Genomic DNA, 24,091 nt, shown 5'->3' on the forward strand with positions numbered 1-24,091 from the left:
ATTTGGACTGCTTCCTTCAGAGTGATTCTGATGCAGATGCTATAGACATTTGGGTACAGGCCTTTGGGTGGATACATGTTTTCATTTACGTTGGCTTAAAAACTCAAGAGTGGGATTGTTAGGTCATATGGTAAGTGTGTGTTTAATTCTATGAGAAACTGTCAGACCATTTTCCGAAGTGGCTGTGCCATCTTGCATTCCCACCAGCCATGTTTGAGGAATCCTGTCATTCCACATTCTCATCAGTGTTTGGTGTTGTCAGCTTTTTTTTTTTTTTTTTGAGATGGAGTTTCATTCTTGTTGCCCAGGCTAGAGTGCAGTGGCGTGATCTCGGCTCACTGCAACCTCTGCCTCCCAGGTTCAAACGATTCTCTTGACTCAGCCTTTTGAGTAGCTGGGACTACAGGCATGCACAACTGTGCCGGGCTAATTTTTTGTACTTTTAGTAGAGACAGGGTTTCACCATGTTAGCCACGCTGGTCTTGAACTCCTGACCTCAGATGATCTGCCCACTTTGGCCTCCCAAAGTGTTGGGATTACAGGCATGAGCCACCGCACCTGGCCTGGTGTTGTCAGCTTTCTAAAAGTCATTTTGGTAGGTAATGGTATTATTGTGACTTTACTTTTCCTAATTACTAATAATGTTGAGTATCTTTGCCTGTACTTATTGCCTTCTGTATCTTGGAAGACTTAGTTTTAAATGAAGATTATGTTAATTGTAAAAGTAACCACTTTACTTAAAGTTCCAAGAAATTCTAGTTTGTTAGAAATTCCATATGTTACCTTAAACTTTTTCCTCTGTATACATTGTTTCTTCTTCTTATGTCATCATACCAGTAGTTTCTAGGAAATACCCCAGCTCCCTAATCTCATCTTATACATGAACAGTGCTCTGAGCCCTTCAGTAAAGCCAGAAGACACCAGGATGGCCTTGATTCACTCTTTCCTGACTAATCCTTTATTAAGAGGCCATGTCTGAGACTCTCATTGGTAAAAAGTTACTTGGACTGAGTACGGGAGATGAAGGCATATTAAAGAGAAAACCTTCTATATTTGGCAGTTCTGAGCCCAGAGTCTAAAATAGCCAGGCCAAACAATTCCATTGTCATGGCCACCAGGCCAAGGGGACTGACTCAAAATGTAAACTGTGAAAGGTATTGAGTGCGTAGTTCTCTAGGGAGAAAGGCCAAGTAACCCATCCCTGAGGAGCCCGTGACCACTGCTCAGAGAGCCGGTGGGAGAATCATTCTCATTCACTAGGGAGGGAAGCTAGATGTTCAGAAAAAACTCTCAACTTCTCACACACGCACACACAGAAGGTAAGGCAGTCATTCAAGTTCCAATATTTCGAATCAATGGAATAAAATTTAATTTGCAGAGAAGGGATAATTTCTGTGACTTTATTACTTTATAAGCACTCCAAGTTTAGACAGTGTCTATGTAAACCATTTTGACCCCGCCTCTGTTCCAGGCAGTTTCAGATTTGGACTGTTCTGCTCCTCTTCACTTCGTGCAGCACGTGTTGTAAGAACATTCATTTGGCATTAATACCCACTGCCTTGTTTTGAAAATGATCTTTCCATTTTTATCTCCTCACCTTCTTATGAGCTCCTTGAAAACAGAAACCACATGTCATGTCATACTCCTCTGTACCTCACAGAACTATTCCACAGCCAGACTCACTACATGCTGTAGAATGACTCAATGAATGAAGTACCGCAAACATCTGAATTTTAAATAAGGGGCCTAGTTCCCTACTTTTTCTAGCTTCCATGTGCTTGCCATTTTTTTTCCTTTTTAACAATAATTTTTTTAAAATAGTAAAAAATAATGGCGTCTTTTCTTGCACCTCTTAGAAATCACACAAAAGCTATTAGAAGAATGAGGGAAAATGCAAACGCGTTTGAAACTAGGATAATGCGAAAAGACAATGTACAAGAGGAAGGACTGCCTAGTGTGTGAGGTCTAAGGGGGTCCAAGAAGATTCCAGGAAAGGACCCCTGTGGCAGCAAATCATAGGCGAGGGCAGCAGCTTTCCAAAGTAGACAGCGTGCCTTGAAGGGTGTGACCCATGGTCCCTTGTTTAGAGGAATGAATGATGGGTGCATGGGCTGGAGGTGGAAGCTCCCTTCCCTGGACATTGTATGGCTGAAGGTGAAGCAGGGAGGGCAAGGCTGTAAAAGAAGATATGCTGGAACTTGCAGACAGCAGTTACTGAGAGGCGGGTGGAGGAGACTGGTTCCACACCGTCAGCCCCTGTAGATCAGGAATAAGTGAGCCAAAAGCATCTAATCACATACAACCCTGATCAAAGAAAGAATTTCTACTAGCCCAGAACATGGCCTGGCTGCTTCCCCACAGACCCTTCTAGAAATGGCTGATAGAGGAAGAAATCACAGTATGAAAAGACGAGTAATAAACAAAAAAGTAATTCGTTCAGGAGCTACACAAACATATCATGAGATAAAGGGGGAAAGGAGCAGAAAAAGCAAAAGGCAAATGAAGAATACATACCAGAAAAATGTTGTAACAACATAGATCAAAGTTCTAACCACATATACTACCAAAATGTAAAGTATTAATAAATGAGTCATCTCTATAAAAATAAGAGTTTAAAGCAGAGGTATAGTTCTAGAGAGAATATCTGGCAAGACAATGAAGACACTGAAGCTGTCTTAGGAAAGAAACAGAAAAGAAAAATTAAGAAGTGGAGAAATTCTTGCATTTGAGAAATGAAAAACCAATTTGAACACAATGCAAAGGAGAATAAATTCAGTGAGGGAAAGGCAAGACAGGACTAAGAGTTGCAAAGTAAAATGGACATAAGAAATAAGCAGAGTTTAATCAGGGCATGGTGGCTCACGCCTGTAATCCCATCACTTTGGGAGGCCGAGGTGGGCGGATCACTTGAAGCCAGGAGTTCGAGACCAGCCTGGCCAACATGATGAAACCCCGTCTCTACTAAAATTACAAAAATTAACTGGGCGTGGTAGTGCATGCCTATAGTCCAAGCTACTCAGGAGGCTGAGGCAGGAGAATCACTTGCAGTGAGACAAGATCGAGCCACTGCACTCCAGCCCGGGCAGGGAGACTTTGTCTCAAAAAAGAAGAAAAAAAAAAGAATAAATAAGTAGAGTTTCAAAGGTTCTATGTATGTATGTATGTATGTATATAGTCCATAACCCTTTTGGTAAAAAAAAAAGATACATATACACCCCCCGCCCACACATATACACAATAAATATACTTCAGGAATACATCTGAAAATAAAAGAATGCTTGAATCTATAAATTAAAGGGACACATGTAACAGAAAAAACTGACCCAGTGAACAATATTAGGACATATTTTTATTTGGTTACTATACTTTAAAGATAGACAAAGAGTCACCAAGTAGCCAGGCTGAAAGTGTGTCACTTATATAAGGAGAACAAATTGTTATCATTTGATGAAGACAGTCAATGCCTGCAGTGACCTCAAGAAATAAAGTGCAATCCGATGATTTTTATTATTATTTTTTTGAGACAGGCTGGAGTGCAGTGGCATGATCTCAGCTCACTGCAACCTCTGCCTCCCCTGCTCAAGTGATTCTCCTGCCTCAGCCTCCTGAGTAGCTGGGATTACAGGCATCTACCACCACGCCCGGCTAATTTTGGTATTTTTAGGAGAGATGGGGTTGGTCAAGCTGGTCTCGAACTCCTGACCTTAGAAGATCTGCCTGCCTCGGACTCCGAAACTGCTGGGATTACAGGTGTTAGCCATCATCCCCGAATCCAGTGAATTTTATCCAACCAAGCTCTCATTTCTATATAAAAGCATAGCCAATCACTTAAAAATATCTCAAATAATATGGTTCCTATGATCCTTTCCCAAAAAAGTTGTTAGAAAAAAAATTCAGTAAGTACAGTGACGGAGTAATGTGTCAGAATTATTGGTAGTGATCATTGAAATTGATATTAAAACGAGTGTGTTTTTGGCTACAAAACAGAATATAATATCACAAATCTGAAAATAAAGAGATGTTATAACTCACAAAGACTGAAAACAGAAAAGAGAGAGAATGTTGGAGATGGTGTAATACACTGATTTCTTCAATACACTTGTTTTTTGGAAAAGTGTATCATTAAAAACTGACAAGTATAATGAGTTCAGCAGCAATATATTTTTAAAAACTGATAAGTAATATCCTAGGTATATTTTAAGATATAAAGGAAAACACTAAAAGTAATCATATAATCAACTGGATCAGGTCATGAAGGGATGGTTTGAGGAGGAAGCAGAAATATACCAATTTTATGATTGTTCATAATAGGAAGTTAATTAATACTGTCTAAAGAAATAGGGTATTAATTATATAAGGTTATACTGGTAATCATTTGACTAAAAATACAGTCCTTCCAAATTATCAGGAAAAATACAGATAACCAACACATACTAAAAATAAAAGACACCAGAAGCAATAAAAAGCCCTGGTGTGAATAGATGACAGAATATGAATAAATGACAGCATTGATATGACAGAACTGACATCATAGAGTTAAGACCAAACATTTCTGACATTTAAATAAATGAAAAGAGGCTTAACTCCTTTATTGGAAAAAATAAGATGACACCCTAGCTTGATTACAAAGCAAAATCCAACAATATGCTGCATATATGAAGTATAACTTTTCCTCAGAAAAGCTAAAAAAGAAAGAATGCACAAAAGCATACGAGGGAAATATATAGCAAGTGCCATAATCTAATCAAAGTTGAATTTATGGGAAAAGGTACTAAATAAGATAAGGAGGGCCCTAAATAATGATAAAGAAGGAATCCTGAATGGTTTTAAAGGGGGATTTTATAAAATATTTAATACATAGAAAATTCCAATAAAATTTAAATTGCTCTGAAGCATAGAAAAAGAAGGAAATTTTCCAAGTTTAAAAAATGAATTAGCATAATATTGGTACCAAAGAACAACAAAGATAAAGGAAACAAGGAAACTACAGACAAATATTTATGCATATTGATCAAGAAATCCTAAACAATGTATTATCAAACAGTGGAGAATACTAAAATAATTACTATTCTATGTCTAAGATGAATTACTCCAGGAGTGCAAAGATGGCTCAATATTAGAAAATCTCAGAATATAAATCATATTTATAAGTCTAAAAAGAAAAATTATTATTATCTCCATTGATACTGAAAGGCATTCAATAAAATTTCCACCTCTACACTTGTTTTAAAAATTTCTAAGAGATGATATAACCATTTATATCATCAGGAAATAGGTAGTGGAGGGAGGGATTGGGAAAGAAATAGAAATATATGAATTTTGTAATTAGTCATTGTAGGGAGTAAGAAATTATGCAAAGAATTGCAATAGAAGAAGCTTAAAAGTAATACCCTAAAGGATAGAACTTTTTCTGATTTATTATTCCTATTTTAATCATGTTTTCAAAACAAAGCTCAAGATTGTTTCTAGGAATACAAAATCGAGCATGGAACAAAGTGAAATTTACAATTTCTGACATCCAATAAAAAATTACTGGGCATACACAGAAGTAGGAAAAGAGAACCTATCTTGAGGAGAAAAATAAATCAATTCAAACTGACCTAGAAGTGGCACAGATGATAGAATTAGTGGACATGAACATTAGAACAGTTATGATACCTATATTCTCTATGTTTAAGAAGCCAGAGTAAAGATTAAGCATGTTAAGTAGAGATAAGGAAAAAAAAATTTAAGTCCCAAATTAAACTTCTAGAGATAAAAACACAATGTCTGAGATGAAAAATACACCACGTGAGTTAACAGCAGATTAAACATTATGGAAGAAAAGATTAGTGAACTTGAAGATAGCAATTGAAACTATCAAAAAGGAAAGACAGAATCAGTGAACTGTGATACAGTTCAATGAATGTAATTGGAGTCTGTAGAAGTGAGTAGGAGGGGTTAATAGAGAGATAGAAATAATGCTGAAAATTTCTTCAAATCTGATGAAGACTTCAAATATATAGATCTAAGAATCTCAATAAATACTAACCACAAAAAAAATCAAGAAAGGCACATCATAAAAATCTTAAAAAGACCAGCCTGGGCAACATGGTGAAACCTTCTTTCTACAAAATATACAAAAATTAGCTGGGTGTGGTGGTGTATGCATGTAGTCTCAGCTACTATGGAGGCTGAGGTAGGAGGCTTGCTTGAGCCCAGGAGGTGGAGGTTGCAATAAGCCAAAATCACGCCACTGCACTCCATCCTGGGCAACAGGGCAAGACCCTGTCTCAAAACAAAAACAAAAACAAAACAAAAACCTTAAAAAGCAATCAGAGAAAAAAAATATCACAAATAGGAACAAAGATAAGAATGAGAGAAAATTTCTCCTTGGAAATGATACAAACAAGAAGGTGGTAGAACAACATCTTTAAAGTACTGAAAGAAAGAAAAGAAACTGCCAATCTAAAATTCTTGACCCAGCAAAAATACTTTCAAAAATGAATGGAAAATAAAGACTTTCAAACTTACAAAGTCTGAAAGAATTAATCACCAGCAGACTTATACTACAGGAAATATTAGTCTTGAAGTTCTTTCAGAAAAAATGAAAACAGTATCAGATGGAAATCTACATCTACACAAAAAAATGAAGAGCACTGAAAATGATAACTACATGAGTAAATGGAAATTTTTTTTTTCTGGTTGTTTTCTTTAAAAGACAATCAACTGTTTAAAGCAGGGATTGGCAAACTTTTCCTCTACAGAGCTGGATAGCTAATGTTTTAGGCTTTGTGGATCACATACAGTCTCTGTTGCATATTATTCTTTCTTTCTTTCTTTTTTTTTTTGAGACGGAGCCTCGCTCTGTTGCCCAGGCTGGAGTGCAGTGGTGCGATCTCAGCTTACTGCAAGCTCCACCTCCCAGGTTCACACCATTCTCCTGCCTCAGCCTACCGAGTAGCTGGGACTACAGGTGCCTGCCACCACACCCGGCTAATTTTTTTTTTTTTTTTTGTATATTTTTAGTAGAGAAAGGGTTTCACCATGTTAGCCAGGATCGTCTTGATCTCCTGACCTCGTGATCCACCCTCCTCGGCCTCCCAAAGTGCGGGATTACAGGCGTGAGCCACCGCGCCTTGCCTAAAAAACCTTTTAATCATGTAAAAACCATTTCTAACTCAAAGCTAAAAATGCTGTCTTTGGCCTGTGGGCTATAGTTTGCCAATCAAAACAATAATCACAATGTGTTGTGCAAAGGCTGGGAGGGAAGAAATATAAGTATACTATTGTAAGGTTCACATATAATCTGTGAATGTTACAATATTTCTTGAAGTTACTGTGATCAAAGAGTTAGGTTTTCTGTAAACCTAAGTCAAAAATTAAAAAACAAAATAATTATAGCTGTTAAGTCAACACAGAAGATAATGTGAAATCATTTAAAATAATTTATAAGAAGGCAGAAAAAGAAATAAAGGGTTACAGAGGACAAACAGAACAGAAAGAAAACAAATAGCAAGATGATAGATTTAAACTCAATCATATCAGTAATCACAAGAAATATAAATGGTCTAGACACTCTAGTTAAAAGTAAGAGATTGTCAGATTGGACAAAAAAGTGAAACACAACCACATGCTGTCTACAAGAAACTGACTTTAAATATAAGGGGAGAAAGATAGTTTAAAAGTGAAAGGATGGAGAAGGATATTTTATGCTAATACCAATCAAAAGCAAGCTGGAGAGGCTATAATAATATCAGATAGTGTAGATTTCAAGCAAAGAACATTACCAGAGATGAAGAGGGTCATTTCAAGTAGATAGTTTCTCTACATGTTTCCCCACTAACTTTCTTTCCTCAATTCCTCAATACCTTCTATCTACCCTTCCCTATCTTTCCATGCATCAGGGGGTTCTCTAGTGGAGACTCTCTTCCTCCCATCTCTTAACACCTGCTCTGAGCATCCCCAGCAACTCCTCAGGTGGAAAAAGCTACTAGTCACAGTTTAAATCTCATTCTCCCAAGAAAATGCTCATCTTAGCACAGACCAAAGCTTGCAGCCACAGGAAAGGAGCTCTAAGTTAGAATTTCAGTGATTAGTCTTATCATTCTCAACAACTACAAATTCAGCACCAGATTATCCTCATCAACACTGCAGATCCCCCATAGTGCTAGTGCTAGAAGCTGGAATCCATGTTTTTCTTGGGAAGATCTACTTAAGGCCTGTTGCCCTGTGCAGCAAATCTCTGGGTCACACGCATAAGGAACCACATTCATTGACCCTTAACCAATGAACGCCAATGGCAGATCCCTCATTCTAATTAGGTCTCCTTTCTTCCCCATGTGCCTCCTCTAAGGGTCACTTGTTGGCTGTTGACGTGATGGGTTGGTTAGTCAGTCCCTGGTGCAGATCAGTCAGGATTTCCCTCCTGGCTTGACCCTGCTCCCAGGGTCTTAGGGCTGGAAAGGGTCCAAATCCCACTAAACTCAGTCACTCCCAGACATTGTGCTTTCCCACAGGTGATGACAGGTCATGGACCTAGAACAGGAGTGAGGTAAAATTGAAGTTTGGAGCAGGGAGCATGTGTTCTTTTCATCTTTGTAAGGCTTGTAGCGGTTCTTCAGGAATTATACACCTAAGAGCTAAATATTTGAATGTATAGTTAAAAAGAGGTAGGCTCTCTGCCATTGCATGGGCAATGGATGGCTCATACCCACTTTCACTCTAGCCTGTTACCTCCTCTCAATACCCTCTGGGCTGGTCCTCATGGTTCCTCCCGACCCCTGCAGTTTTCTTCTGAGGTGCTGAGCACTGGACACCCGCAGCAAGCTGCAGGTATTGGCATTGTGTTTGTTTTAGCATCAGGTTAACATTTGGAAAAGTGAATCACAGAATTATCATATTTTTTGTCCTTTGTATTTTATCAGGAATCTCGGAGTGATGGTGTGTTCCTCCCTGTGTGACATAGGTGGGATAATCACCCCCTTCATAGTCTTCAGGCTGATGGAGATTTGGCAAGCCTTGCCCCTCATTTTGTTTGGTAAGATTTTGTGGAGCATATATCATTCCTTCTTTTGCAGCTCGGCAGTGGGCTCAGCATGGGTGGAACTGAGTGTGAGTACTCAGTCATATTTGTTAAGTGAAGGGAATGATATCTCTCAGTGAGTTTACAGAAGGCAAGGATGGTGCATGCTCTTGGGATGTCTTCTGGCTTATTCTGTCTTGCTTCATGGGAAAGATAAGAAGCCATTCCTGGGATATGGGTCGGAGATTTCCATCCTCTGGCTCTGGACTCCAATCATTCATACTACAGGACAGAATATGAGAGGCCTTTTGACATAGTCTCCTGATAAATCTAATCACCAATTCTTACACATTTAACATACAATTGCTAGAGTCTTGAAGATGCTGAGTTATCACCTGTCTTCTGTATCTAGATCTTAACAATTGAGAACACTCACAAGGAGATGAGTGGGAATCAAAGTTCCGTATCAGCTTTCTTCCTGATACAGTTGGATGAGAGAAGGGAGAGGGGATTCCTACTTACCTCTCCAAACCTAGGCCAGGGAACTTCCAAGACCCTGCTTACGCACTTGATAGAAGGCAACAGTTGCTGGTTGTTTGCAGAGCCAGCCATGCCTGGGCACAGTTGAATACAAAAAGAGAGGTGGAGGAAGAGATAGGGAAAGGGAGAAAGGAAGAAGGAGGGAGAAAGGGAAGTAGAAGGCGAAGGGAAAAAAGAGGGAGAAAAGAGTGATGTGAGGGGTCTACCCTGCCCACGTATAGACTGTGATCTATAGCTAATTCTATGTGTATATGTACCCCAATCAACAAATCCCCAAATACTTAAACATCAGTTACTATGGAACTTTATACTTCTATAGAAGTAAAATGAAGGCAATGTTTCCTTTACTTACTCTGACATTTCCCCAGTTATCCTATTGATTTAATTTTCTTTTATAAATGTTCCCGACTTTTTTTCTTTTAAAAAAATAGTATCTCTCCCATCTGTGTTGTCTCTTCCTCTCTTTGGCTGGCTGTGATTATTTCTGTAAATTACATTGGCTGTGCTCTAATGGCTCCATTTGCAATCTGTTTCCTTTGAAGCGGTGTTGGGCCTGCTTGCCGCGGGAGTGACGCTACTTCTTCCGGAGACCAAGGGGGTCGCTTTGCCAGAGACCATGAAGGACGCCGAGAACCTTGGGAGGTGAAGCCCATGGTGTCCAGGACTCTGAGGCCCATGAGTCTGACACGCCCTCCAAAAGCGGCCTAATAGCACTCCACCATTCTCCATTTCCTCTATCTTAAAAGTTTAGGAGAGCTTTACAGATATTTGTATGTCTTTTTATTACTCCCAGAACTGCTATGAGGGAAAAAAAGCCATGATAGCCACTGACTTTATGTAAGAAAATAATGAAGAGCATGACTTGACAGTTATCTGTTCTCAAGTGCATGGCAGAGAATGATTTTTCTGTGATGTTGGTTGTGGTGCACCAAGATCCCTAGCTCACCCCAAGAGTTAATGACTCTGAGTGGGGAACATTTTAAAATCAATCTTCTGTCCTCTGAGCAATTGTTGTCTCAGATTCTTTAGTAACTTTCTTCACAAAATTCTTTTGACAGAGAGCAAGGTTTGCTGGAGTTTCATATTCTAGTCTTAGAGCAATAAAAAAGGAAAGGAAGGAACAGTGCTTGGTGAGGTGATCTCTCTCAGGATCCTTTACAGGCTTAGTTCTATGGATTCCACAGCAAGGATGCATGTGTCCTCGTGAACAGAGAGAGAAAAGTCTATGCAGTCCTACAGACTTATGTTTGAACCTAGGTCACCTGACTCAGTAGGCCATGTGACTTTGGGAATGTCATTGAACCCTATGGAGCTTTCTTTTTCATTTAATTTCCATGACTCCAAAATAGTCACAATAATACTTAATTTACAGAGTTTCTATAAAGATCTAATCAGATTAAGTAGGTGACAGTGACTAATCCATTGCCTGGCACATAGTAGGTGTTCAATAGAGCTCAGATTTTCTCCATTCTTCTTGCAAATTGTGCTATTTCCCCAGTGATCCTCAAAACTAAGTGTGTAGAAGAAGCACGAAAGGAACATGCTAAAATGCTAGATTCCTTGGCCTTCTTGGTTTTTGGTTTAGAATGTGAATGATGCAACTCAGGAATCTGTTTTAATAATCTCTGCCAACAATGCACATGCAGATATGCACTCTGTACACTTCACTTAGGGAAATTCTAGATTTCTCAGTACTGATAAGGGCAAAACACTATTTTAACAGTAAATACATTTTCTAGTTGCTGATGATTTCCTTCTTTTTGATCCCAAATGTTGTGTTATCTGATTTAAAGATATTTCATTTTAGTTTGTTGACAGCCACTTTGTTGTCTTTTTTTTTCTTTTTTTTGACTTGGAGTTTCCCTCTTGTTGCCCTGGCTGGAGTGCAATGGCACTACCTTGGCTCACCACAACCTCCGCCTCCCAGGTTCAAGCAATTCTCCTGCCTCAGCCTCCTGAGTAGCTGGGATTACAGGCGCGTGCCACCATGCCCGGCTAATTTATTATTTTTAGTAGAGACAGGTTTTCTCCATGTTGGTCAGGCTGGTCTCGAACTCCTGACCTCAGGTGATCCGCCCATCTCAGCCTCCCAAAGTGTTGGGATTACAGGCGTGAGCCACCACGCCTGGCCTGGTAGTCTTTTAAGCTGTTCTGTTTAATCCCTTCACTCCCTCATCCTAGTCATTCCCGCCCTGCCAGGAGAGGCGGGTGCTGCTGCCCAGAGCCCTGAACCCCCTGTGCATCCTTCATTCTTGACAATACTCTTCACACATTATAATAATTGTTTATTTCATTGTCTGTCGTCTCTACTATACTAATTCCATAAATAGTAGCCACAGTCTATGGCCAGAGTGATCATGCTGATTACTCCTTCTTCCCCACTTGCAAGGGGAGAATGTCAGGAATGGAAGTGACTGTAACTCTAGCTAAGCTTCACTGTGTGTGTGTCAGCCTCCCTGAAAGCTCATGTGCATTTCACCGAATCCTCCCAAAACACTGGGAGGCAGCTTCTATAGTTATCAGACCCATTCCACAGATGAAGGAGATAATGACATGTATCCCCAAAATCACCGGATTCAAAATGAGTTAGCCAGGAACATGATCAACCTTCTACTTCAGGGCTTGTCTGACTCTTTCTGGAAAGGGCCAGACAGTAAATATTTCAGGCTTTGGGACCCCGTGGTCTCTCTTGCCACTACCCAGTTCTGCCCCTGCATTGGAAAAGCAGCCATAGACAATGCATGAAGGAATGGTTGTGTCTGGATTCCAGTAAAATGCTATTTATGGATGTTGAAATTTGAATTTCATGTAATTTTTTAAGTGTCTTGAAATATTTTCATTTTTTCCAACTATTTAAAATGTAAAAACCATTTGTAGCTCACAGGTTGTACAAAAACAGGCTATAAGCTCGAAAGGGGCCACAGGCTGTAGTTTGCTAAGCCCTTTTCTTCTTTGTTGTTTGCCATCCTTACTTTCTCTTTATCTTGACACTTATTCATTTCTTTGTACAACTTTGCAACAGTTTCATCATCAACAAACTGATTGCTTATTTATTTATTGTAACTTCAACTTTTAATTTTGTTGTTACAGAAAAGCAAAGCCCAAAGAAAACACAACTTACCTTGAGGTCCAAACCTCAGAACCCTTGGGCACCTGAGAGAGATGCTTTGCGGCGATGGAGTGTTGGAGGGATGAAGATGGAGTTATCCTCTGCAGAAATTCCTAGATGCCTTCACTTCTCTGTATTCTTCCTCATACTTGCCTATTCCCAAATTAATATCAATCCTAAAGAATGGTTTGTGTGGGCTTTGTCTTATTTTGTTTTCTTTCTTTTAAGTTCTCCAAAGCCCTGGCTATCTTCCACCTGTGCATTCGATCTAGGGAAAGCTGTTGGTGCTATTGGTATCGGGTACTTAATTATCTAAAGGCTTTTGAAGATCAGTAGAATTTATATATTGCTATAAAAGAGGGCTGTGTAACTGGATTCCTAGAATAAGTATTCTAGAAAGAATTTTCTAGAAAGAAAATTGGTTTGATTCACTCTCTGAAAGAAAATGCCTTTGCATTTGTAGGTATCTATATTGGTGAAAGCCTTTCAACATGTAGATTGCTTGGAGAGTACAATCGGCCTTCCATATCTGTAGGTTCCACATCTGTGGATTCAACCCATTGCAGACTGAAAATATTTGGGTAGCTGGGGTTGGTGGCTCACGCCTGTGATCCCAACACTTTGGGAGGCTGAGGCAGGAGGATTGCTTGAGCCCAGGAGTTTTTGACCAGTGTGGGCAACAGTGAGAGCCTGTGTCTACAAAAAAGAGAAAAAAGTTAGCTGGGTGTGGTGGCCCACACATATAGTCCCAGCTATTAGGGAGGCAGAGGTGGGAGGCTCCACCTCTGCAGAAATTCAAGGCTTCAGTGAGCCATGATTATGCCATTGCACACCAGCCTGGGCGACAGAACAAGACCCTTTCTCAAAAAAAAAAAAAAAAAAAGAAAATATTTGTGCAGATAAGATGGTTGCATCTGCATTGAATGTATACAGACTTATTCTTGTCATTATTCTCTAAACAATACAGTATAGCAACTATTTACGTAGCATTTACATTAAGTATTATAGTTACTCTAGAGATGATTTAAAATATAAGGGAGGAGGTATGTAGGTTATATGCAAAAATGACATCATTTTATATCAAGGACTTGAACATTCTCAGATTTTGGTGTCCATGGGGGTCCTGGAACCAATCCCTGCAGATACTGAGGGGCAACTATAATGATTTTTAGTATGGAAACTCTGCCAGCAAACCATGTCATTGTGACCTTTACATACACATGATAGAATAAAACATGCTCCTCATTCAAACACCAGAAGCACCATGGCCATTTCAGGGAAGATGTCTCTGCCCCCTTGTTCCGGGAATATTTTGTTCTATCTCACTCTTGGTTTTGGTTCTCCTTGGTGATTCTAGAAGGTGAACTCCTGTGCCAACCATGAGATATCACAGTAAATACATCAAAGAGAGTTCACTTCATGATGAGTTATGTGCTTCCTGAACCCTACACCATGATTTTGTTCCTGGAGGACACAAAAAACTTTATTTTAAAGTTTCTTTACCTGTCAGGCAAATCACAAAGATAACAATAGCCAGTCTTCAGAGTATATCAGGAAAAAGCTTCTAATAGGAATTGGAGGCATGGTGAAATACACGTGGTTGTATTATAGACACTTCTGGCCTGATCTAGCTGAGGTCAGTGGTGGCCACAAGGACTTGAGATCACAGAAGTGAGTGCCGAGCAGCACTTTGGTTGTGCTTTGAGAACAGACATTGCTACTTAAAAACTCAAATCTTTGTCCTTGGGAAAAAAAAACAAAAAATAAAAAACTCTCAATGGTGGAGTGAACCTGGCCCTTCATTTCAGTGTTGGAAGCAATGCCCTTGCTCTGTACTTTATACTTTCTGACGAGAATGATCACACCATTTACTGGTCACAAATATGTAAATTGTAGGCTTTGAATGATGTTTTTCAAATGTGTATTAAAAATGTCCTCTCTAATCTTTCTTAGAATCCTCTTGGCAAAACTTCTGAGGAAGGCCTTAAACAAACAAAAAAAAGTCAACATTAAAAACAGCGACACTCCCTGGTCAAACTTCCTTATGGCTCTGCGGACACATATGAAAAAATTAGCACATGTGCTGTTCTTGCAGGATAAGGCACAGCTAGTGCGTACTTATAGCGCACAGCAGCGTTGGTGCAGGTCACAGTAAGGTTTGTCTGACCAGTCAGGAAGTGGATCTGGGAGAGTGGCAGGACCCCCGCAGGCATGTCTGCTCATGCTCTCCCAAGGGAGGGAGGGAGCGTAATTCCAGGGAGTGGTTTAAAAATGGAGCCGTGGAAACAAAGTGTATTTCATGTTGCCTGATGCATCATGAAGGGGACATTGGGGACCCTTCCCTTCCTGCTTTCCTCCCTGTTGCTGTGACAGAGCCAAAGTCTGTCTTGATAAAAGTGGGGGGTGGTGAAGGGTGTCTGGCAATGTGAAGGCAGAAATAAGTGGGTTGGGGGCCAGATGGCGTTCAGATGCTTGGAAAGGCTGGTAGCTGTGACTCGGGCTTCAGGAAACATACAAAGTTCCTGGTCAGGGCCTTGCTGTGAAATGCCCAGGCCCCTCCTTCAGGGGCAGTGCTGTGGAGTTTCCTGCCATTCCCCAAGCATGTGCCAGGAGCCAGGGGATGCCCCAGTCCTCCTCGGCTGGTAAGAGAGCCCAAAGATAGCCACAGCAACAAATCATGCAAGAATTCTCATAGCAGTGGGGCGCAGTCAGGTGGTGCTGTGAACATTGGAGCAGCACGCCTGACCCTATGCGTAGATGGAGGGGATCTGCAGATCCCTGCAATCACCTCCTCAATCCCGCCCCAACATGTCTTCATGTGGGTCTTGCAATGAAAGAAGTAAAATTTTAGCTTGGTCAGCAAGTGATGGGTGTGGGGGCTGCAGATCAGGAAAGAGCAGGATAGGGTGGTAGCCGGGGGTCTGGCGGTCCAGGGATGGGTGTCTGATGAGAGCAGGAGTGACGGCGATGGGAGGAGGCTGTCACTTTCTGCCTTGTTGCTGAGGACACAGCTTTCTGTCCCGGAAGGAGGGAGGCAGCTTTCTGTCCCGGAAGGAGACTGGACCCTGGCATGAGCTGGATGTGGTTCCAGGGTCTCCTCCACCCTGGAGCAGGGTCCTTGACCATCTGATTCTCTGAGACTCTGCTTCCTTATGGCACCCCGCTCCCAGTGGTTGTGAGGATTCCAGGAGCTGCAGGTTTCCCCCGGCAGAGCCCCAGAGTCAGTGCAGGGGCTGCTGCAGCATCAGGTGGCCTCCCAGCCACCTGGTCTCATGATCAGCAGCTTATGGTGGATTCAATGATCTCCAGCTGAGGAAAGAATGACTGTCCCTTGATGCTTACTCCTTATACCTGGTTGCTAAGGGCAATGTGTCCTAATGTCCATCCCACCTGCACCTCTTCCCAGCAGGTGGCAGGTGAATGTCTGATGTTTTGAGACATCAACAGAGCAGGCAAATTAGAGACCTATTTGACTTAATTTAAGAGATCTCTTACAAAAGGTCATTTATGAGACACATTGTTAAAGACTCAGTCATCGCCACATGGGGAAGTTGAGGAAGCTAAGTTCAGAGATGCCAAATGACTTGTGCTGACAAGCACACAACGGGACCTTGGATTTCCATCTTCTGGGTCAGATTACAGGAGGAGCAAATTAAACAGGAAGCTTGCAAATTAAACAGGAAGGAGGGAGGTTGGAGGGAGCTGGCTTCAAAGGCTGTGTCCTCTTTGGGATGAGCTTCCTGGCATTACTGATTGTGCATTTGTCCCTGGCCCCATGCTGCTGAGCAGGACAGAGGGAAAGCCTCAGTGTGCCCTGGGCAGAGTTTGAAGATCCCATCCCAGAGTGGTGACACTCTTGGCATCCTGTGCTCACTTGCTGATTCTGCTCTTCAGCCTGGACAGTGGCATTTATCCTCTTCCGGGTTTCTGTCTGAGTAGAGCGTTTCATCTTTTTATGCCATTTGTAAAAAGGATGTATACATGGAAACTACATACACATCTACAGTTTCACATACACAGCTACATTCACACGTGGTCTGGTATATGAGGGTATTGGATTAATTTCAAATCTCTCGTTGTAGAGTACGTGCTGCTTTCTCTCACCAATCTCATCATTCAGTTAAAATAAACGCGAGAATCTGGTTGTCTGGAAGTTTTGAGGAATGGCAAATTTGTGACTATAAAAATAATAACAGCTCAGATGTATTCAGAACTTGCTGTGTACTAGCTGCTGTCCTAAGCACTTTTTTATATTATCTTGTTAAATGCTCATAACACCTCTATTATATTGGGTAATATTACCTAATTGTAAAGAAAAGGAAACTGAGGCATAAAGCGGCTAAGTGGTTTGCCCAACATCACCAGGTGGTAAGTGGAATAACCTGTAGTCTCGCTCCAAAATCCAAGTTTTAAAGCAGGATATTGCATTTCCAACTGACATCTGGGCAATAGCATCTTTATGAATTACTAAGAAAAACCCCAAAACCAAAAAAAAAAAAAATTCATTCTTTTGTAGAGAATTATCCTTTTTTTTTTTTCCTTTGTGTGAAGTCTTTCAGTTTTTTTTTTTGTTTTTTGTTTTTTTGAGAGGGAGTTTCACTCTTGTCACCCAGGCTGGAGTGCAATGGTGTGATCTCTGTTCACTGCAAACTCTGCCTCCCAGGTTCAGGCAATTCTCCTGCCTCAGCCTCTTGAGTAGCTGGGATCACAGGTGCGCCACCACGCCCAGCTAATTTTTGTATATTTTAGTAGAGATGGGGTTTCACTATGTTGGCCAGGCTGGTCTATAACTCCTGACCTCAGGTGATCTGCCCACCTCAGCCTAACAAAGTGCTGGGATTACAGGCGTGAGCCACCGTCCCCAGCCTATTTCAAATATTTGTTAAAATACCATTGTTGTTCCTCAGGACAAGAGCAAAAAAACACCCCCGAGAGCATAGCTTGCATGGTCCCAAATTGCATGCTCTGTTTCTGGAAGGTTCGGGTACAGTGAGGGAGTCCATTTGTCTACTTGGCTATACCACTGGCTGAGGTGTCATGGGGTCAGTGTCACTCAAGTTCCTCGCAAACCAAACTCCTGCAAACAGTCCCAGATTGAGGATCAAGTTCCTCTGGAATCATTCCTATCAGTGGCAAAGTGGTGGACACCCCACAACAATCTCCCCCATTGTCAGGAATTTCAGGAGCTTCATTGGCTAAGCCTGCAGCACTCAGGGTGACCCGGCTGGAAGCCAGAGTAGTCAATAATCATTCTTTTGGAGACAAGACTGAAAAGCCTTTCCTGTCTGGTCTGAGCAGGACGTTCTAAGGATGGCTGCTCCTTGGTGGTGTGAGAAGCACATTCTCTTCAGAACTGCAGTAACTAAGCACCTATCTGCAACTAGGGCTACGGTGAGTTTGCCTCAATTATTGTTAAATTGCAGTTTACCTGATGCCTCCCCTGTGATTTAGTTTGAAAGTTTAAAAATACTAAGAAACAGAAAAAAAAAAAAGTAAAATTCACTTTAAATCCCACACTTAAAAGAATTCCATGGAGGAAAACTGAAGGTCGGTCACCGCCCCGTCTCCCCAACCTGAGGGAGTCAGTGTTGACAGGTGGTAAGTTTCCACCCTTCCTTTCTACAGATGGAGCTTGCTGACTAAAGAAAAAAAATCAAGCTTTTAAAGAATTAAAGTTCACTTTATTCAGAGGTCTTACTGAGGACTACAGCCCAGAAGTCTTTCAGAGAGTTCCTGTCAGGCTTCTCCAGAACACCATTTGCTCAGAATTTATATGCGGGTCATGGAGGCTCAGTGCAAAATCACATCAAACTTGCTTGTGAGTTACATGAAAGCAGAATCAATCACATCAAGGTGTGGGAGCAGGAGCACATCTGGTTAAAGAGTACAGTGGCATAATCACCAGCCCCGTCAGACGTTATCTTCCATGTAGGAAAAGGCAAGGCTAGGGGCATTCAACATTTTTTTGTTTGTTTGTTTGTTTTGTTTGTTTTGACACAGAGTCTCGCTCTGCCCTGCAACCTGGAGTGCAGCGGCACGGTCAGGGCCCACTGCAGCATCCACCTCCCGGGCTCAAGAGATCCTCCCACCTCAGCCCCTCTAGTGGCTGGGACTACAGGCATGTGCCACCATGCTGGGCTAATTTTTTGTATTTTTAGTAGAGATGGGGGTCTCTTGCCATATTGCCCAGGCTGGTCTCAACTCTTGGACTTGAGTGATCTGCCCACCTTGGCCTCCCAAAACTCTGGGATTACAGGCATGAGCCATTGTGCCTGGCCAAGTCATTCAACTTTTAAGGAAAGATGCAACTCAGGCAAGAGGCATGGGGGCCTCTCAGGCTCTGTGTGCTCTCTCCTGCTTTATCTTCAAAGCACCTTTCCAGGGAGCTGCACAGCCTCCCAGTCAGGGGCTTTGTGAAACGATGTTGGCAAGTAGAAATGAGCACACCTGGCTTCTTACCTTTCTTACAAGCCGTATACAAAAATATCAGGCAGGATGACCTTCTGAAGCACCAAGAATGCGTGTTTCCCCCACACTCTTCCTTTCAACCCCTATTTTGGTGACCATTGCCAGCTGAGTGGCCTAAGGGGAACCAGAAGACAAAGGCTGCAGACCGCTGGCATTGGTGACAGGCTAGCTATGACAGAGTCTCAGGACACCAGCACGGGTCTCCCTGTCAATGGAGGAGATAGAGTTGTTGGGGGCCGGGAAAGCTGGCTCCTGAAGGGTGCATTAGTCTGAGTAGAATTTGCCTGTGAGTGGCCAAAATCTCCAAAATATCAGGGGCTTAAACAAGATAAAAGAAATTTTATCTGACTAAGGAAAAAAATTCCTGACTAAAGAAAGAAATTCTTTCTCATGTTCAAGAAGCTTGAAGGACAGAGTGCAGTGCTTGTGTGGGATGTGGCAGAGACAGGCCCAGGTGCCTGCCATCTCGTTCTGTGGACAGAGCTTCCTCCCCGAGGTCCATGCTGGCTGCTGGGCTCCCCATCACATGCAGGAGATGCGGTACCACGAGGAACACAGATCCTCCCTTTAAGGGCACTTCTGTACACTGCCCGCCGCCCGTCAACTGGACCTCATGGCCAGAATATCTGGAGAAGTAGGTGGCTTCAGGCCCTTCCTAGAGTTGGGTTGCTTTACTGTGGAAGTAGGTGAGAGGAGATGGGAGGTGGCTGAGTACGTCTGCTCTGGTTGGAGGGGTGGATGACCTTGAGGGTCTGAAGTAGGGTCCTGCTTGGTTGCTGTAGGTGGCCATGATGCAGCCCACCTGGGGCCCCTGAGCAGGTGGACCTGAGGCAGCTCAGAGATTCCTTGTGCCATGGGGGGAGGAGGAGCAGCATGACGTGACTTAGGGCTTGTCATGGCTGGTGATATGGTTTGGCTGTGTCGCCACCCAAATGTCATCTTGAATTGTAGCTCCTGTACTTTCCACGTGTCATGGGAGGAACCCAGTTGGAGGTAATTGAATCATGGGGGTGGATCTTTCCTGTGCTGTTCTCTTGATAGTGAATAAGTCTCATGAGATCTGATGGTTTTATAAAGAGGAATTCCCCTGCACAAGTTTTCTCTTCCCTGCCACCGTGTAAGACGTGCCTTGCTCCTCCTTGTTCTTTTGCCCTGATCATGAGGACTCTGCAGCCATGTGGAACTGTGAGTCCATTCAACCTCTTTCCTTTGTAATTACCCAGTCTCGGGTGTGTCTTTATTAGCAGTGTGAGAATGAATGAATACAGCTGGGATGAAGGTTCCACCCACAGCTGAGGCACGGACTGTATAGCTGGGACCATGTGGGGAGAAAGACACCCTGGAAAGGCTGGTGTGGGCACAGGTTGCCCAAGGAGGGACACTGCCTGCAGAGCCATGGCATGAAGCAAGCCTCCTGGGACCTATGTGCCCTGCTCTGGGGACACCAGGGGAGGGGAAAAACCTGCAATTCATGAAATTTACAGGAATTTATGAAGGGGAGAAAAACCCTGAAGTCACTGAGCTTACTTTGAATTACGAAGATTACGTTTTCCACTGCCTGCTGGAGTAAAGGCCTGAGGTAAGAACAAAGTCACACAATTACAAGGTCATATTCCTTGCACAATTAACTTTTGTAGCCTTAGCATTTATGGGGTTGTGCCATCTGCATTGGTCTGCAGCTTGCTTTTTCAAATTAACTTCTTTCCACTTCAGCACACAGGGGTCTGACTGGTTTGAGCAGCTGCATAACAATGTATTGAGTGCCATCATCGATTGAAACATTTCTGCTTTCTGTTCCTAGAGTGTGGTCCCCTTCATGTGAATGTCAATGATGGCGTTGTTAGTTGGTTCTCCCGCCTCATCCCGTTTGTCACACCCCCACTTAGTGGTCCGACTCTCCTTGGGGGCAGCCAGTGGGAGCAGTTAGGGCAGCGGGCTGTCCCCTGGCTAGTCACCCAGGCCCTCTGCGCCGCCTGGCCCAGACCCTCCTGCCTGCAGCCCAGCAGGATGGGCGGATCAGCTTGGATTCCTGTGTGTCTTGGGTGCTTATGGCGCTTGGCCCACCACAGAGAGCAGGTAAGGCGCTGTTCTGTGGGTTCCCGGACTCCCCTGTGCTTGGTCATCCTCTTGCACATCCTCTTGTGCCTTCCTTTTTTTTGTTTTTGTAGATGTCAAAGCTGTAGACTCTGTGTGCAAAACATATTTTTCTTGCTGAACCAAATCCTGTTTGCCTTATCTTACATATTCATTTTGTTCTATTTCTGTATATATAGAACAAAATACATTTTATTTTTATAAATATATTTTTAATGTATTTATAAATGTATTTTATAAATGTATTTATGTATTTATTACATAAAATACATAAATACATTATGTAAAATACATAAATACATATGTATTTATTACATAAAATACATACATATGTATTTATTACATAAAACACATAAATACATATGTATTTATTACATAAAACACATAAATACATATGTATTTATTACATAAAACACATAAATACATATGTATTTATTACATAAAACACATAAATACATATGTATTTATTACATAAAACACATAAATACATATGTATTTATTACATAAAACACATAAATACATATGTATTTATTACATAAAACACATAAATACATATGTATTTATTACATAAAACACATAAATACATATGTATTTATTACATAAAACACATAAATACATTTATGTATTTATGTAATACTTTTATTATGTATAAATTTATTATGTATACATAATAAATGTATTATGTATAATTTATTATACATTGCTATAATATATAGCATATTTATTATGCTATATATATTAGCAATATATAGCTATATATTATATAGCATATTTATTATGCTATAATTTATTATACATAATAAATTTATTATTACACATAATAATAAGAATCATGGCACTCTCTGCTTAAAAATTGCCATAACCCTTTCCAAATTAACACCAAGCTCAATTGTTTTGCAAAATTCTAATTCAATGAAACCTACAGAAGCTCATTCATATTTTTTGTGAAAAAAATAATGTAACAAATTCCATATTATGAAAAGAGCATGAGACTAAAAGACCGAAAGTTCAAATTCTAATCCCAGTTTATCATTAACTTGATGTTAATGTATAAATGTATAAATACATTTATTATACATATTATATATAATACAATACATATAATACATGTATTATACATATGTGTAATACATATTTATTATACATAATAATAAATTTATTATGTATTATGTATACATAATACATAATACATGTATTATGTATAAATATATGTATTATGTATAAATGTATTTATAAATACATGTATTATTTATAAATGTATTTATAAATACATGTATTATGTATAAATGTATTTATAAATACATGTATTATGTATAAATGTATTTATAAATACATGTATTATGTATAAATGTATTTATATATACATGTATTATGTATAAATGTATTTCATATATACATGTATTATGTATAAATGTATTTCATATATACATGTATTATGTATAAATGTATTTCATATATACATGTATTATGTATAAATGTATTTCATATATACATGTATTATGTATAAATGTATTTCATATATACATGTATTATGTATAAATGTATTTCATATATACATGTATTATGTATAAATGTATTTCATATATACATGTATTATGTATAAATGTATTTCATATATACATGTATTATGTATAAATGTATTTCATATATACATGTATTATGTATAAATGTATTTCATATATACATGTATTATGTATAAATGTATTTCATATATACATGTATTATGTATAAATGTATTTCATATATACATGTATTATGTATAAATGTATTTCATATATACATGTATTATGTATAAATGTATTTCATATATACATGTATTATGTATAAATGTATTTCATATATACATGTATTATGTATAAATGTATTTCATATATACATGTATTATGTATAAATGTATTTCATATATACATGTATTATGTATAAATGTATTTTATATATACATGTATTATGTATAAATGTATTTTATATATACATGTATTATGTATAAATGTATTTTATATATACATGTATTATGTATAAATGTATTTTATATATACATGTATTATGTATAAGTGTATTTATAAATACTTTCATTATGTATAAATGTATTTATAAATACATTTATTTACATATATTACATTTTATATTGCTTACGACAGGGCTTACAAAATGGTCTCAAACTTGCAGGGCTGTATTTGAAATCTCTCAATAGGTACATTTCCTAAACATATCACTTAAGCATTTTGCCCTGACTCAATTAAATAACTCTCATCTCTAATAGGCACTATCCTTAGTCCTCAAATGCAAGAGACAACGTTTTTACCTTCCAGCCCTTGAGAAGTGTACAGAGGAGGGGACCCGTACTGTCTCCAGTGCTGCAGTCCCCTTGGGGTGGGGGTGGCTGACAAAATAGGTCTCAGGGGGGCTAGATGGCTTTGGTGCACAAAAGAGATCACAACAGCCAAATGGACTCCCAAAAATGTACTGCCTGTTTCTGTGGCTCTCACACAGACCCTGGCTGGTGACACTAGATGGATTCTTTGCTAGTCCCAGGAGGGTAAAATGGGGACCCTGTGAGCTAAAGAGCAGCTGAGAGGAGACGTGAGTAATCCATGACCCCATGTTCCATCCTCTTCATAGCAGATTCTAACATTGTTTCAGGCTAGCCCTGGACAAAAAGTCTGAACTATTCAAAGCATCATGCTTGGGCATTCAGTTACCCTAGTTTAGGAGAGACACTTTCAGTTTTCATCTATCCCTCCAGGGAACCTCTGACTGTGACTAGAATTTCCACCCAGTCTCGAGTGGCCTGCAATATATCAGCACACCATTCGTTTCCCAACTGCTTTCTTTCTTTTCCAAGCACAGCGTGCATTTTATTTCTAGCCCTAAACACT

General features: G+C 40.3%; 1 protein-coding gene and 1 pseudogene across 2 annotated transcripts in view; one reads left to right on the forward strand and one right to left on the reverse strand.

The window, feature by feature from the left end:
* SLC22A1 (solute carrier family 22 member 1) overlaps positions 1 to 14,559 on the forward strand; it is a 36,731-nt gene extending 22,172 nt beyond the window's left edge. Inside the window, exons 9-11 of one of the 2 annotated variants that reach the window (XM_054490430.2) lie at positions 8,907 to 9,019; positions 10,087 to 10,186; positions 12,635 to 14,559. In XM_054490430.2, coding sequence (XP_054346405.2) covers positions 8,907 to 9,019; positions 10,087 to 10,186; positions 12,635 to 12,701 — 280 coding nt within the window. In that variant the 3' untranslated portion in view covers positions 12,702 to 14,559. The remainder of the gene's footprint in view (positions 1 to 8,906; positions 9,020 to 10,086; positions 10,187 to 12,634) is intronic. The other variant, XM_054490431.2, reaches the window with a different exon arrangement.
* A 3,109-nt stretch (positions 14,560 to 17,668) lies between these two features.
* On the reverse strand, positions 17,669 to 17,882 carry LOC129039411 (mitochondrial import receptor subunit TOM6 homolog; annotated as a pseudogene).
* Between the last annotated feature and the right edge of the window lie 6,209 nt (positions 17,883 to 24,091).

The sequence above is a fragment of the Pongo pygmaeus genome, chromosome 5, assembly GCF_028885625.2.
Source record: "Pongo pygmaeus isolate AG05252 chromosome 5, NHGRI_mPonPyg2-v2.0_pri, whole genome shotgun sequence".
Taxonomy (NCBI): Eukaryota; Metazoa; Chordata; class Mammalia; order Primates; family Hominidae; genus Pongo; species Pongo pygmaeus.